This window comes from Solea senegalensis, linkage group LG14 (assembly GCF_019176455.1).
Source record: "Solea senegalensis isolate Sse05_10M linkage group LG14, IFAPA_SoseM_1, whole genome shotgun sequence".
NCBI classification, from domain to species: domain Eukaryota; kingdom Metazoa; phylum Chordata; class Actinopteri; order Pleuronectiformes; family Soleidae; genus Solea; species Solea senegalensis.
This window is the reverse complement of record NC_058034.1, coordinates 6,731,766-6,748,826: the sequence shown is the minus strand read 5'-3', so window position 1 is coordinate 6,748,826 and position 17,061 is coordinate 6,731,766. Positions and strand designations below refer to the sequence as shown.

The 17,061-nt window shown below is 38.8% G+C and overlaps 1 protein-coding gene across 1 annotated transcript; it reads right to left on the bottom strand.

The window, feature by feature from the left end:
- Window positions 1-414: 414 nt before the first annotated feature.
- On the bottom strand, window positions 415-16,112 carry rnf11b (ring finger protein 11b). Its single transcript, XM_044043712.1, has 3 exons — window positions 15,513-16,112; window positions 4,375-4,544; window positions 415-1,856 (listed from the first exon to the last, which is right to left on the bottom strand). The coding sequence occupies exons 1-3, from the start codon at window positions 15,633-15,635 to the stop codon at window positions 1,685-1,687; spliced, it is 465 nt and encodes a 154-aa protein (XP_043899647.1). The 5' UTR covers window positions 15,636-16,112; the 3' UTR covers window positions 415-1,684.
- Window positions 16,113-17,061: the final 949 nt, after the last annotated feature.

The following is a 17,061-nucleotide window of genomic DNA, read 5'->3' as shown; positions in this document are numbered from 1 at the left end:
CATCAAACTGGGATCCAAACCGGTGACCTTTTTTACTGTGAGGCAACTCACTCATCTGCAGGCCACAGTCAGCAGCGTGAAGGAAAGTAAAACAGTAGAACATTTGTATTCCTTTGTGCTTTCGTCAGCCGGGTAAATCAAGACTGAAGCCTGTTTTATGAGGTAAATGAAAACAATGTTAAAAATATATAAAGAAACCTTCATTTCACTATTTTGACTATATCAGGTTAATAAATGCTTTAACTCACAAGTCCAAATCACACAAGACACATTTACTGCCGACTATTTTCCCTGTGGGTGTTTACTTTATAACTGGTAGACTTGGTCTAATGCAGTTTTAATTTTTTTTTTAAACCAAGCAGAATGAAGTGATACTGATATAGTGTATGTGCAAACACACTAAATGAGTCCAACCTTGTGTATATTTTTAATTTTGTCCTCGACGTGTCCACGACATTACATGATTTTGGACAGCAACAGGGGCACAGACATTGGAGTTAATTCAGTAGTTTCCCTAATGACACCGATAATAAATTATGCATCCACTCCTGAAACACATCTTTGCAACGATTGTGAAAATGTAGGTCACACAACAACTCACTTGTACATAATTACTGAATGCATATGGTCAACTCTTGACACAAGTCTGATTAAGAAGTGCAAATATATCTGATTTCTATTAATGATTTGTTAATTGGTCTCCTCATGCTTTGGTCAATAATCTGGGAAAGTTCATCAGATATCCATCACATTAGTGACTAAAGCACATCACTGTATTCTCCTTAGCCTCAAACACATGTCTGTGTTGTTAGTAAACACTGGTTCAACTGAGCCCTTATGCCGACTGACAAAACACACACACACACAAAACACAAAGCTACTGGACAATTGATCAAACCACGACCTATCTTAATTTTCTCATGGGGAGAGAGAGAGAGAGAGAGAGAGAAAGAGAGAGAGAGCTGTACAGAGAGACAAACAGTTGGAGTGTGATTCCATCTGATCTCATGTCCACATGTAGCAGTCTTTAAACCACATATCTTCATGTCTGTAGCATTTCTTTGCAGCATGTTTTGACCTCTCCTGTGACTTTCAGGGTGTCATGACGACGTTACTTACGTCCTCAGAAACGTCTTTCATGTCTTTCCTCCTGCAGTCTCTCACAGTTCATTTTCAATGATGAGAAGTATTACAGGAAGTGTTACTGGGTATGCTTGCATGTCTATTCACATTTATAAAAGCAGATTTCAAATTCCTAGTCACACCAGTTATCCCTCTTCCGTTTCCCTCCACTTCCCTTAGGTCATGTTTTATCGCCCTTTGTAAACATTAGTCTTTAGCTTCTTTACTTCATCCAGCCCCTTCCTGTTCATCCTGAACACCATTGACCGTTCATTCCATCAGTCCTTTTATTTTTATTTTTTTTTACAAAACCTGTCCAGCAGGCCAACTAAGGAACGTATGTATATGCACACATTCACAAAAACAGCACATGCCCATGTGCACAGATGCTCAAACATGAGAGATCACCATAAATTCTTTACATAAACACGGCGTTAATAGCACCCCCCTCCCCCTCTTTACTAATCCAGGATACAGTGTGCATAATGTATGTATGTGTGTGTTTGTGTGTGTCCAATCTAGTCCACATGTGTCTGTGGGCGTGTGTGTGTGTATGTGTGTGTCAGTTGGTCTCATAGGAGGAAAGCAGTGCAGCGTCCACAGGCTCCATGCAGGAGGGGCAGGTGAAGGACCTCATCAGCCAGTCATCTATACAGTCCATGTGGTAGATGTGCATGCAGGGCAGGAACCGGATAGGGTCTCCGTACACAAAGTCCATCATACAGATGACGCACCTGCAGGAGACACAAGAAACACAGACACCGAGGTTATTATAGTGAACGGAAATGGGCTCAGTTTTTGTCTTTGTAAATTTATTTCATACACAATCCTTTTGAGTTCATATGAAGTTTATTTTTTCTCTGTCGGCAATTTTAAAACATTGTATTTGAGACAGCATTTTCAATTTGTTTTTGTTTCCAATGTGTGACACTGTAAACAAAAGGCAATTCATATTTGTTATGTTGTTAGTAGATGAGGGTTATTTATTATCATTTATGTTGTTATGTTCAAGTGTGTCTTTAGTCTGTTGGTTATTTGAGTTTTACCTGAAACACTAACTGCATCCAACGTCAGCACTATGATGCAAATGTTCAGTCCACTTTCTTGTATAGAGTTTATTGTTATATTTGATTCAGAGATGGTTGTTCATTTGTCCTCGAAACATTTTTTAACCCACATCTTAGTCAGTTTCACAGTATACGATGGTATCTTTTTATGCAAGAGCATGAGTGAGTGAGGGGAATGCCCAGAGCTGAGTGTGTGTGTGTGTGTGTGTGTGTGTGAGAGTGTCTGCTCGTGGTCGAACGAGAGAGAAGGAGCAACAATATTGAGTGTGTATGTGCATACATCAGGGGTGTCCAAACCTTTTTTTAATAACGAGGGCCAGTTATGACAATGTGAAGATTTCTGGGGGCCAATGGTTACTTCAGACCTTTTTTAAGCAGAAACTTTTACATACAAATGCAGTGTTTTATAAAAAAAAAAAAATATATTGTCACAATTATCATTTTTAAATGGAAATGTAACCAAATATAAGCCACACAGGAGTAAAAAAAGGAAAGGAAAGTGCTCATTGCTGCAATTACTACCACAGTCACGTCTTTGTATCATAAAAAAAATACCTGTTTCAAGTATGAACCAGTTTACCACACAGCACTAGGTAAATGTTCAGGCATGTTAGAATGGACCATGATTATTTCTAATTTGGAGTGTATAGACTTGTCTAGACTCAGTGTTTCCCATCTTGTTAGCCTCCATGCGTGACGCCATAACTGAAGCCATGGTTAAAGCCACGTCCCCGGAGCCGACACGGACGCCGAGAACCGTTAATCCACATCCTTTCATCATAACACCAGCTTTCCTGTAAACTTGGTGACGTATTCATCTTTATAATTTGTTTCTGGACAGAGATGGTAGGCTAGATCTCTCCGTCTATTTGAATAGCTTTCAATCCGTTATCTCTTCCAAATGGTGTGTCACATTTGAGTGTTTTATAATTCATATTAAGGCGCAGTTCTGCAGTAAAGTCATAAAAAGCATAGTAAGCTAATTAAGTCCACTATTGAGTTCATTTCTTCTTAATGTGTGTAGTTTTCCCACTGAAAGCCACTCTGACTATGCCAGTGATATTGTCTATCTGACGTACGTTGCTCACTTAATGTTTATTTTCCATGCAGTGCTCCATATCACATAATAGGACTGAACGACTGAAACACCCTCCTATACAAGAGGTCTTGGGATAACCTCTTTCATGGAAGGCCATTTTTTCTTTATTGTAAGGTTTTATTGTCATGATTGTTCTATTACTGTACATATAGTTTTTATTTGCTGTTCCCAGGGGAAGTTTAGAAGGAAAATAAAGACAGAATTAGAACATATTTGGAAGACAAACTCAAAAACTCTTAGACCTGCAAAAACAGCTAATGGAACTGGAACCACAACACAGTAACAGTAAAGACCCACAATTACTTTTATAGATGAGACCACTCAAACAAGAAATAGATAAGATTTACTGTGACAAAGTAGAGAAAAATCTTAGGTGTACAAAGGTGTTGGTCATCCTAAAGAGCTCAGAGTCAGGAATTACAAGATTAACGGATTTCCTGCAGGTGTATGGAAACCTGTCAGGTTACTCCCTTAATGTTGATAAAAACACAAGCTACAAAAAACAAAAAAAAACACTGACCACCACAAATTGTCATTTCTTTTTCCAGCGTGATTTAAAAACACAACGTATAATTCAGTTTAGTCTTCTTCCCGCCCGCGCAGCTCTGTCTCATACACACAAACACAGACAGACAGCTGATTTGTTCACAGTGTGTTCAGCCTATATTAAACGATAACTCAAGGAAGGCTATACATGTAATTTTTCTCCTACGAGCATCTCGGTAGTTCTTTAGTAGTTTTGTATTTGTAATAGCTGAAATATAGCTAATAGTTCCATATTTTTGTTGGCTGGTCTGTGGGAAGAAAACATACAGTAGTAGTATGGATGTCATCAGAGCAATGCTCTGTAATTACAACAATATACTACCCCACCATCGTAGTTTAATTCCACTTTCACATGATTTAAAAAGACTGAATGAAAGTGAAAAATTAAAATGACATCAAGGGCAAAGTGTTGATGAGATTTTCAGATTTTACAACCTTTTCAAAACCCTGCTAAAGCACAGACCTCTACAGTGAAGTAGTATTCAGAATAAAAAGATTACTTCCTCTGATTATTCTGATCACCCAAGGGCTTTTACTCACTCTCTAATCTTCTTTTCAGAGCCATCCTGCCCGAGGTCATACACGCCCTTTGGAAGGTGCTGGATGAGTCCAATGCGCTGGGCGATGCGAACCTGCTCCTCCTCTGTCAGCTGAGTGGCCAGTCTGGCTTGGCTTGGTGTTGGGTGATAAACAGGTACATGGATCTGCTCCTACAGAAAGTCAGAGATAGAAGTCATGATCAATCAATTGCCAGTTAATCCAAGTACTTAAAATAACTCTCCTTTTTCCAGACCATCTGCTGCTCTAACACTTTCAGCATTTAAGGAAAACAATTGTAGTATTTTAGTACTAAATGAGACATGTTAATCAAATCTCCAAAAAAAGTCATGCTCTGCTTTTAATACTATAATATCACTAATGGCAGGGATTAATGTCTTAATCCCTCCCTGACTTCATACCAAAAAGCATTATTACACTCAGAAAGAGGCCCTGTGGAGCTAATATGCTAAACTATTAGTTGTCATTAATGATGAATTACAAGTTCACAATATCTGTTGCTATGTTGCAGAATTATGATATCAGGCAGTAGGTGGGAGTGTTTCCCCACAGCTTGGTCCAACTGCTGTTGTAGCAGTGGCAAACATGGCCTATTTATTTTACATTTTCAGCCTAAATTGGCTGAAAACTGCAAGAACAAAAAAAGAGAAAGACATCAATTCATCAAGTGTACAGTTTAAATGTCATGAACGACATCCACGGGCAAACCTGTGAATGTTTCTAATACATTTAACAACAATGAAGCCACTTCCATCCCAACAACTCCTTAATGTTGTAATCTAAACTCCTCAAACAAAGAGGGGAAAGTGGAGGCTGGCTTGTAAAGAACTTTAAAGCAGCCAACGCCTCCACGTCATCTGTCAACTGTCATCACACAACACAGAAACTCACAAGTCTGAGGTGGATTGAAAGTAACATCATATCAAAGTTTGTTTCAGTATCAGATTGTAGTGCATCAACAAAAAATGTCCAGTATAATATTAAGATTTTTACAGCATAAAATATTTAGACAAAAAAAAATCAACACTGAGAATCAATTACAAGTGCAAGTAATTTAGGGCTTTTATCAACCAACGATTATTTTCATAAATTGATATTTTCACCATTTATTGAGTACTTGCTCCATAAAATACCAAAATATTTAGAAAAATGTTGATCAGTGTTTCCCAAACCTGGAAATGATGATGTTCTCAAATGTCTTGTTTTGTCCACAAACCAAAATGATTCAGTTTTAAAGATTTATCTGTTATATGGAGCAAAGAAAACACAAAATATTCACATTTAAGAAACTTGTTTGAGTTATTAAAAAACTCTATTTGATTAATTGATTTAGTAATGGATAAATCGAATAATCATTGCAGCCCAAAAAGTAATTTTTCAACTAAGTATTTACTAAATTCAGCCTCTCAAATGTGAGTGTTGTATATGAGAGGAAACTGAAGACACCGTATTTGTTTGAGGGAGTAAAGAGTTATCAAGGAGATAGTAAGTTGCAGTAAGTAATAACAAATGAAGCCTTTCAACAAACAGTAGACATGCCTTTATGTGCTGATGTCAGTCTTTTCCTCCTCTCCAAAGACAACTCTCTATTTACTCAACTCTCTCTCAATTTGTGGTTTATGACTGTGCCTCCACCTCTCCACTTCCTTCCTTTTATTCTTCCCTCTATTCTTATAGTCTCATACAGTCACTACAATTTCTAACGGTTTCTCTCTTTCTGTGAGCCCACGCTTCAGTCCACTCTCAACTCTGTCAACGGCAAGATCCAGCAGCCAGATCGTGGATGAGGCTCAGTTAGAGAAGGAAGTACACACACACACACACACACACACACATATTTATTTGTGAAAGAGGCTGAGTAACTAACTACTGAATTAAATGTGGAATTATATGCTGAGGTTTAGGCATGTCACTCAAAATGATTCTCACATTTACTTCTTTTCATTTTGGCTAAATGGTAGCTAGCATTGCTAATCGAGTTAAGTTATTTGAGAGACAAACAACAAAAGGAGTTTTAGACGTTTATGTAAATGTATTAAGTCTTTATAACTGATCTAGCATTTGCTTATACATTAAATGGTAAAAATAAACAAAAACGTACAAATTCTGATTGGGATACGCCTGCTGTCCACTCTATTGCGGAGCTCCAAAAACACACAAGTTTGTTAACATCTGGTCCTTCTACAGATACTTTCTGTAAAATACAGAAGGCCTTTATACCAACCAAAAAAACATAAGTTATGTGGGTTGGTCACAAAGGCAGGGTTCCCTCATCTATCACAGACATCACCACAACAGACGGGACCATCATCAAACAGGTTACAGTCTACACAAGCTTAGGAATTTGGTTACATAATGCACTATCCTTCTCACATCATGTCAACATGTTACAATCAAAGGTCAAAGCAAGACTTGGTTTTCTATTCAGAAATTGTTCCTCCTTTACATCTGCTGCCAAGCGTATGATTGTTGAAAAGACAACCCTTCTCGTCTTTGATCACAGGGATACAATCTACTAACATGCACGCAAAGGAACTCTCCATAAATTGGACAAAATCTGTCACTGCTACTCGACTTGTCACAAATGCTTCATTCAGAACTCACCACCGCCTACTTTATTCTCAGGTTAAATGGCCCTCTATACATATTCATCCTACTATTAATTGGTTCACACTTATAAAACTCTGCTAGGACATGCACCTCTATATCTCTAGCAACCAAGTATAACACACGGTCACTGTCCTATTTATTTGCTGCATAAAATGACTGGAACGTATTGGAAAAAAACACAGAAACTGTCGCTGCTTTTAATGACACTTGTAAATGTGTCACAATTTGACACCGTTTTTTAGTTTCAAAAGACTGCATTTACATGTATTTTACTGTTTAACCTGTTAATGTTCTTGCAGATACCTGCATTTTCACCTTGACTGTGAACATCTTCACTTCCTCATCGGTCCAATGAAAAAATATCTGCGTTTACTTAACGTTTGTTAAGTAAAGTACAACTTTTTGAAACTTAAACTGCAGAGGAAGGAAACAGCTACCTTTTTACTCCAGCACCCACATGCCTAGTGTACCATGATATTTAGGTGTGTTTGTATGGATTACTTCTCATAACGGAGTTGAAATGCTTATATAAAAGCAGATTCTTTTCACTTGCAAAAAAAATAATTAGTATGGCTTAAGCCTAAATCTGAAAGAGTATTCCTAATTAGCATTTTTTTTTTTAAGAATCCTGGAGGACTCGCATTTGAAAGATGTAGGTCTACAAAGTTAGCTTCAGCATTTTAAGCCATGAGTCAGCAGAACAGTGGCAGAGGAGGCTGTCTGCTGCTTGCCCGACTGCCACTCCTTTTATCCACGTCAGGAGGATAAAGATGGCAGCCAGGCAGCAGGAATAAAAGCTACAGACAGTCTAAGAGCGGGGCAGCAGCTGAGCTGTGTGAACGTGTCAGAATGGTGAACAGACAGTCGTCAGAAGTGTTATTATCATATGCCTCTCCCTGCTTTCATACTGTGTCAGCTGTGTTGAGACAACTGGTCATTATGTGAGTGACCTCAGACTGACCAGAATGGCAACAGTCATAGAGATGGAGTGTGAGGCACAGAGCGAGAGAGGGGACGCAGGGGTTAAAGGGCAGCTAGCGGGGGATGGAGGGTGCAGGGTGGTGCATTGCCGAGCTCAAGTACAGTGCTTGGTTTCCTCTGCCAAGCATGCTGTCGGCTACTGACCATGGCACACGGCAGCAGCAGAGACTGTCAGCCTGCCAGGCCAAAGCCACTCAGGGGGAGTGAGGATGGAGTGGGAGATCAGACGCAGGAATGAGAGCAGAGATACAAATGGATAAAGTAAAAGAAAGAAAAATAGTAGAGTGGTGAGGCATTTCACCTTTGTCTTCAATCATCCAACACTAATTGATTGAACTTCAGGGGAAAGAGGAGTGGGAAAATGAAATATGGAGGCACTCTCTGCCCACAAGTTCAATAGCAGCCTAGATTCTCCCCACAGCCAGAATCCGGTTATTTATGAGAACTGACCACGTGGCCATGAGAAGAGGGTCAGTGAGTTAGAGCCACACAGGTTTTTGACATTCACACAGTACCATTCCAAGTAGTCTGACCATCCAAAAACTTTTTGAAGAATTATTTGGGCTGGCAAAGCATAAATTCAGTGAGGCAAAATAAATAAATAAATAAAATAAAATGTATTGCCCTGAATCTTTCTAACTGTTGTTTTCTTCTTCTTCTTCTATATAATGGCTTCTGTTATTTCTGGGTCAGAGCCCAGGGGTGGGTAGTATGAGCATGCATAGAGTGTGTGGGCGAATTTGAGTGAGTGTAAACACGAAGAAGTAATTCAACCCCCAACCACATTGTCTGGGTGTGCTAGTCCAACATCAACATATACAATTTAGTACCAACATGTTGACATGTATTTTAAAAACTCGGACGAACACAATATTTTGTTTTTCTCTGCCTTCGTGTAAATGTACTGAGTGACACAGTGGCCACTGGATGTTTGTAGACTCCTACATGTAAATCTACTTTTTCACATTTGTGAATTCCCCTAAGAAACACACAGACCCACCAATTGACTTCTCATGCCACTTCAACTACAAAGCCCACTTCTTGTTCATCCTGACTACAGCCTTAGTCTCACTGAATGAGGAAATGACTAGCATGTGATTGATGCAATGTTTGGAGCCTGGAGTTTAAATAAAAAACGTTTTATACTAAATTATATGATTTTGGTTGGTTTTATCTCCCTAAAGGCAAATTCACTCGCACTGACAAATTCATGTTGTCCTTTGTGCTTACTGTTTTAAACAAATTACTGTAGATGATGCCAATTGTGATTTACTTTAACAGTGATTATATGTGTTTTATGTACCAATTTGCATGAGTCTGTCTACTTGATGAATAAATGTGTTAAATGTATTCATTTGTACCATTTTGTTGACTTTTGCTGTAAATAAATTCAGTCTCACCTTGTGTTTTATGAGAAAGTGAGTCACCTTGTATGTAAAATAAAAATACTGTATATTATATGCAAGAATGTAATCTGTTTCATGCTTTTGTAGTCTGGGGACATGACTGCTTTGTTCCTTCTTGACCCATGACCTAAGCTTTACAAAATTAGTCCTAAGCTGGCAGACTGCTGAGGCAGGAAAACAATGTCAGCCACAGCTGCTGTCTGTGCTGACATGACACCGACATACCAGAGCAGCCACATCATTTCAGAGCTAATGTCTGCGTGTGTGTGTAAAAGAGCTTGCAGACACACAGTAGACATTTCACTTATGAACAAATTCTTTTTTTTACTGCTTTATCCAACCTCAAACATAGCCAGTGAAAAGGTAAAATTTCTACTTGTACCTTGTGTGCAACCTTAGCACATACTGGAAACATGAGGCGTTTGTAGGAACTGAAATCTTAGCTCTCTGGACGCCGAGTAACGAAACCTCTGAACAAGACCTGTAGTCACCTGCACACATTTCAGGCAAGGCAACACACAAGTGGCAAAGAAAACCACTGCAGGAGAGGAAGAATGTACATTAGCACAACAGGATGTGTTTGTTAATGTGATAACAGAATAAGCTGGCGACACGATGGCAACAGTATGTGTCCTGTATCTCAGTGTATTCAAGCAGGAAGATAAGACATTAAGTTTATTAACGCTAATGTTAGCAAATAATGCACGACAAAGGTCACACAAAGCCTTCCCCGTGGTGGTTTAACATAATAACATCTGAAGTGGAAATTGCCAAAATGGAGGAAAATTACTTAGTAAATAGTTAATTTTTCAATGTAACAATTTAAGATAATTGAATCCAAGACATCTCGACCAATAATAACAAGAATCTGGGTAGTTATGATGAGTCTTTACCATATAATGAAGACACCCTTAAAGCTCAAGTGTATTAAGCCATTTTTCCACTACATGGTCCCGGCATGACTCAACTCGCCTTGGCACGGCACGTTTTTTTGCTCTTCCATTAGTGATAATACCTGGTACTTTTTTAGTACCTGCTCGGACGAGGTTCCTAACAGGCTAAACTGATACTATGTGGGACGTTGTCAGACTGCCGGCCATTGATTCGCTGTGGCCTTAATAAATATAAAGGCTCACTCTGGGGTAATAAAAAACAAGAACTCATACATTCAGGTGATTGTACACTTATAATAAACTAAATTTCTAAAAAAGTAAAGTAAGTAAAGTAAAAAACAATTCCCCCAACATTTTACACACTTCACCTTTATCAGCCTTTCACTAATAATGAAAAAACATCCTGGCACATTTGATCAGTCAGAGGAAGATAAGAGTTCAACTGTGTGAACCAGACACCTGTAGTGAACACTCAAGAGCCACATCCTACCCTCCCCCACCCCCACCCCCAATGTTTCTGTTACCATATTAGGACATCTGTTTGATGAATGTGAATGTAGTAGAGTCAACTGTGGCAAACATTTCTAATTGTGATTTTGACAATACCTCTTCAGAGAAAATACAGCAATTTCTTCCTGTTTTAAAGATGAGAGGAAAGACCTTCTGACCACTAATTACACACAGACATCAAAATAAACTTACTTTTTAATCATTTTATTTAACTAAGCTGGCTAAATTCACAGTAAAAGACTGACTGCAAACCTTCACATCTGGATTGCAATGCAGTTGGTTGACAGACTAATATGATCGTTAACTGTTTGTGTTATCTTCTGGTGTTTACCCCCTGGCCTACTAAACCCATGGAGGCTTTGTCACGTTTTGGAATACAGAAGCAGGTGCTTCTTCTATATTTTTTTACAATGTAGGCCTCTTTTTTCCACGCATAAGTAACAGAAAAAAGACACGTGATAGTGGATCAAGAAAGACCAAGAACCTCTATGTGCAAACTCACATGACCACTGTGAGTCTTTCAAAGTCTATGCCTTCCAAAAATGTAACAGACATGCATGAGAGTATTTGTGTCAAACTAAATGGGACCAAACACACACCCCCTCCCACTACCTCCCATAGCCCAGTCCCAGAGCGATGAGTCAGCACTCGTTTCACCAGCTGCTTTCCAAATCGCCACACAACGTGCTGAAAGCAGCACATACTGTAACACACAAATCTACACAGACAAGCAAAAAAAACAAACGGTACCTCCCTCCCAGGTTACACTCCTCCACCATATTTTTCCCTTACTTTCCCTTAGACTTCTAATGTGGACTGCACATCCTACATATTAACATAATTCTATCATATTCATTTCACATTAAATGAGGCTTGACAAATAAATGAAGGAGAATGGAAGACATATGTTAAAAAACATACCTATATTCTTTACAATGTAATTGTGTCACAAACACAATTACAGAACTTAAAAAGAACTTAATCATTTCAGACAATTATTCAACAGCACCAAGCGCAGCATTGAGCCAGACAGTGGATACACCCAGCCAGATGCTGGAATTCACCCTCTGATTCACCACTGACTGTGGCATCCCAAGAACCCCTCAGTGCAGTGTACAATTCAAGGTGGAATGTAATGTGGGTGGGGATCAATATGGGAGGAGCTCAATGTTGAGCTCAGCAAACATCACAGTCAAATTAACTTAACGTAAGGGTAAAATACTGCTACAGGACAATAGCTGTAGGGGAATTGATTCATTATAAGAAGTGTGTCAGCCACTACTATATCTAATGCATCATGCCCCAGTTAGTATTAGTATTACACCACAGACCAAAACAGCCACGGTCAACCAGGTCAAGTGCCATTTTAAGTCAATCTACTTTCCATAAACTTTCAAAAATATTGAATTGTTTAAGCTAGCAGAGCAGAAACTCAGTCTCCTAACCGGTCCAAAAATGCACAAGTCTAGTCAAGTCTAATCAGGGAAGGTATTTGCCTTTAAACAAAGAGGAAAGAAAGAAATAGGCCGAAATTATTTAGTGGCAAATTATTAAAAACTATACATTTTGTTCTCACAACAAAGAAACTCACTAAAGATTTCTGCTGACATTAAAGTTCAGGACAGTCTCGTTTGCCTCCTCCCCAGCGTCTCACTCAATTAGTCAGGAATTAGTTGCATGGTTTTACCAGTGGGACTGGGGCACATGTTGCGAGCTTGTTATTTGAGTTACAACGACGATTAATTATGCCACCAGATGAGTAATTAAAGGTGTGAATATGACCATAAATGGTTTGCCTCCATATGTTGGTGTTGTGATTGACCTTGGATATATGTATGAATGGATTAAGTCAATCCCATGCAATGACAAAATAAATCCTCACCTACAGGCTACAAGATATATTTACATCATACCATTAATAAAAATTAAGAATAATTTTAAATGATGTAAAGTTAATTATTATGACTTATTTACAGTATATTTACTTTATTTCCATGTGCAATAATGACTTGGAGATGGAAAAGAAAGAAAGAAAAAATTAAGAAGAAGAATACCAAGGTAGAATTATCAACCTTCTGTATTAAATTTCTGTAACTTGACCACAGCTGCAGATTATTGTCTTTGTTTTGGATTACATTGTAGCGACTCCCTGATATGAAGGACAGAGCTGCAGTCACAGTAAGCATCCTGGCATTTAGACCCAGGTCCATAGTGATAGCTTTAATGAACACACTCAGGTTCAATCAAAACATATAGCTCCACATCTAACATGCAAAAGTGTGCAGTGTTCTCAGACTGGTGAAGGTGCCGATTACTGTGGTCACCAGAGAGAAAAGCTCTGGCAGGTCTAAAAGAGCTCTTTATAAGCAGGTGTTAACCAGTTACTTAACCATATTGTGCAATATCCACAAACTGCACAAGGACTTTGTAATATAACGGAAGAAGGATTATTCATATTTGCTTCATTTATTATTCCATATCTGCTCTATGAGAGTAATACTGGCTGCGTCGACCTAATTACACACGGCTGTATCCCAAATATGACATATTTGTAGCAATCTGAACATGGATTTATGTCAAGGACCAAGTCTGCTCAGGTATTTGACTGACAGATGATGGAAAACGTTTGAGAGTGGCCCACCATGCTAATAAATAACAATTAATCATGAGTTTTTGCAAAATCATATATTGCAAACAGGGTTTGCAGGACTTAGTGCGGTGCAGTGGCACGATGAGCACCGCAGGCACAAGTAAAACTATTATTATGATGGTACTGGTTAAAAAAGGGAAACAAAAACAGAACACCCCCCCCAACATGCCAGTTGAAACACAGCACAGGGGCAGGAATCACAGCGTGAGGGATCAAAATCATAATTATATAAATTGATGCTTGGTGTCTCAAATGTGATATAATATTGCCATGCAAAATATCATGATATTTCACTGTATCGACCCCCCCACCACCCCTAGACCTGAGATTACATTTGGTTTCACATTCATTTAAAAGCACGTATCTATACCGATAAGGCTTTGCTTAACCTAGTAACAAGCAAACTCTCTGGCAGGACCTTGCATAACACATACCAGCTGCCTCTTAACATGGAAAAACAAACCTGAGAGCCATAACACCATGAATCATATTTACAGTTACAACATGGCAAGGTCTGTTTGTGTGTGATCTCATCTAGGAAATAAGGACCAGACAAACAAAGTTGCTGCCCTGGATGTGATCAGGCAGGGAAGCACCTGAGATAGATAAAATAGCTCCTGTTTTCCGAACAACTATATCACACCCTCTTTAATAGAGAATTGCAGGCAATTTCTAGTGTAGTCTTTCTTCTGATTTGGTTTTGATTCTCTAAACATTTCTGAGGAATCTGACTGGGTTGTACCAAGTGTTCAAGTCAGATATGCAGGAGCTGTACCACTGAGGCTTTTGAAAACTAGCAGTTATACTTCGAAATCAATTCTGTACAGTGCCAGCAGCCAGTTAAGTGTGCAAAGCACTAGTGCTGCTCGAAGTACATGCATCGACCGGTTCTTCAGAGTCTGACTAGGAAAGGACCTTCTTAGTTTTGGAAATGTTTTGAGTTACAGCAAGCAGCATGGATGTCTAACATTTTCACTGTGTATAACAGGACAAACAGTTAATAATGTCTTGAGGGAAATGCCAAGCACAATAAGGACCTACGGATATAACAAAGAGGATTAGTGTCAAAGCCATGAAGGGATGAGGTCAATGGACTGGATTGCTGGCCAAAGGTGATGCTGGATCTGTAAACAGCTGATGTTTGCTGTAACTAGACATGGGACGAATGGGAAAAAAAAGTAATGTCATGAATCACAATTATCCTGACCAAAATAATTGAGGTTCACAAAGGCACAGTTATAAAAATATAACATAAATGATTTTTTTTAGGAATCTTAAATGGAAATGGGTGGAGCCATCTGTTTATAATCTAGCTTCATTTAGTTTTCAACCATGAGCATTCTTTAAAAAGACAACTGTTAAGGACTTTATCAATACAATTGAAGGATTATTCACATTTGCGTCATTTATTATTCCATATCTCCTCTGCAAAACTAAAACTGGCGGCTTTGACCTAATTACACACTGTATCCCAAACAAGCAAACTGAACATGGATGCATGTCAAGGACCAAGTCTGCTCAGGTATTTGACCGACAAATAAGAACTTAGAAATGTCTTGTCTCTATGATGTTCCTGAGAGATTTTCAGTGTACTGACCTAGCACACAATATTTGTTGTAGATGGTTTGCAGTGAATGTGCTTGGTTACAGTTTGCTGAATTAAAATGTCAGAGCCATGAGCATTCTCTAAAACAGACAACTGTCTACATTTGTTCAATATTTGCTGTGTCATTGACTTAAAACAAGTTAAAACAAATATAGAAGATGGAGTATTACCATGTCAGATATCATCAAACTAACCAACTACAGTTATATGTTGCAATTTTGAATTTGCAATCAAACAAAGAACAATCAAAAAATAAACAATACAATTTGATATTTGCTGATCATGCTGCATCAAACAGTGTCATTGTTTTAAAACCAAATAAATGCTCAGCCCTATTACTATCACAACATTGCAATAAATATCGTACCTTGACTTGTTATCGCGATGTTATATCGTTACATTTAGACATAATCTTGGTGGTTAGTGGTCCCACACTGCTCCCCTTAACAGCTGGTTAAAGTTACCTGGTAGGGTGGTGGTGGTTCCTGGTCTGGGTCAGCACCGTCTCCGTAGCTGGCCCGGTCTGACTGAGATTCATGTAGCAAAGAAATATCATCCGAGGTCGGAGACTTCAGACAGTTTCCCATCTCCTTCCTCTTCGGTCAAACTATCCCCCCTTTCTCTCTCTCTTCTGTCGCTTCACTAGCGGCGGATTTCACGGTCCACTTTTCTGATAATGTCAGTAACCGAGAAGGCGTCGAGGAGGCGTTTTAATTTCCATACACCGCCGATGATGAATCTCCTCTCCCTGACGACGGGAGGGCAGCTCGACTCAACAACAACAAACCATCCCTCAGCTAGCAGCTAGCCACACAAAGAGCTAGCCTGCTAACACAAGCTAGCACTCGCAGGGGAGCATCTAGCACTCGTGTAGCAAAATGGAAAATAACACAACTGAAACAAACTTGCAAGATTTGCAATCCACGGGGACAGCCACGCGAAGAAAATATCAATAGGTCTTTAGAAATTACAAAGGAAATCGCAGACTGAATGCTCCTCTGCTGCTGCTGTCAGGGACTTTCCAGTTTGCAGCTGCCCAACAACGACAAAAGCTAATGACGTAGCAATATGAAGCCCCGCCCCCACCAGACAGCAACACCAATGATGTTTCAGTAGGTCCGGGATCCTCCGACCAACAGCCAATCAGATTCGTGATCACGTTGTCCTTCTTCTAAAAACATAAACACAGAGATAAAATCGATAAATCGAGGCTGTGAACTGTAATTTTAGATCAATTTAGCTATTTCCAGCTAGCCTACAGACAATACACGACCACTTACTCTTTTTCTTCGATTGGTTCAAATATCATTCTTGTTTTGTCAATATAATGTTGTGTTTGTAGTGAAGATTGTCCTCTCTGGCTGCCATTGCCTTTCCTATCAACCATATATGATGACTTCATTTCCTGTGAATGAGATCACGTTTGTATGCACAGGTCTGTTGTCCTGTGAATAATGTCACTTTGAAACGTAAACATAGGATGTGATCTAAAACCAGATTATTTACTGGAAGTGGGCACAGGCCACTGTGAAAATATCATTTCATGTTATCCTCAACAAAAATATTGCCATTCACAATGTTATTGCAATAATTGTCAAAAAATTTGCTTTAAAATATTGTTTTTGTTTCTTGATTCGTAAATGGACATTGGTGGAGCCTACACTCCATACCCATATATGTCATATATCATCTGTCCTTCTCGATGTTGAAAGAAATGAATATATGAATCTCCATATGTGTAAACATCTTCTAAAAGCTTAGAGATATGGTGGAAACATATAAAGGTTACTAATGTTAAGCAGAGTGGAAAGGAATTGAGCTCGTAACTGAAGGGTTATTAAGGTCACAAAATGAAGAACAAGAATCATAAAAATTATGATTATAAATCATGAGGTCCTGCAGGTTCCCCTTGTGACAATCCTATGATGTTTGTTTGCAAGCAAAAGAGCAAGTCACTCACATGAAATATTAACAACTTTCCCCAGTCTTCCATAAACATTGTATATTGTGCTT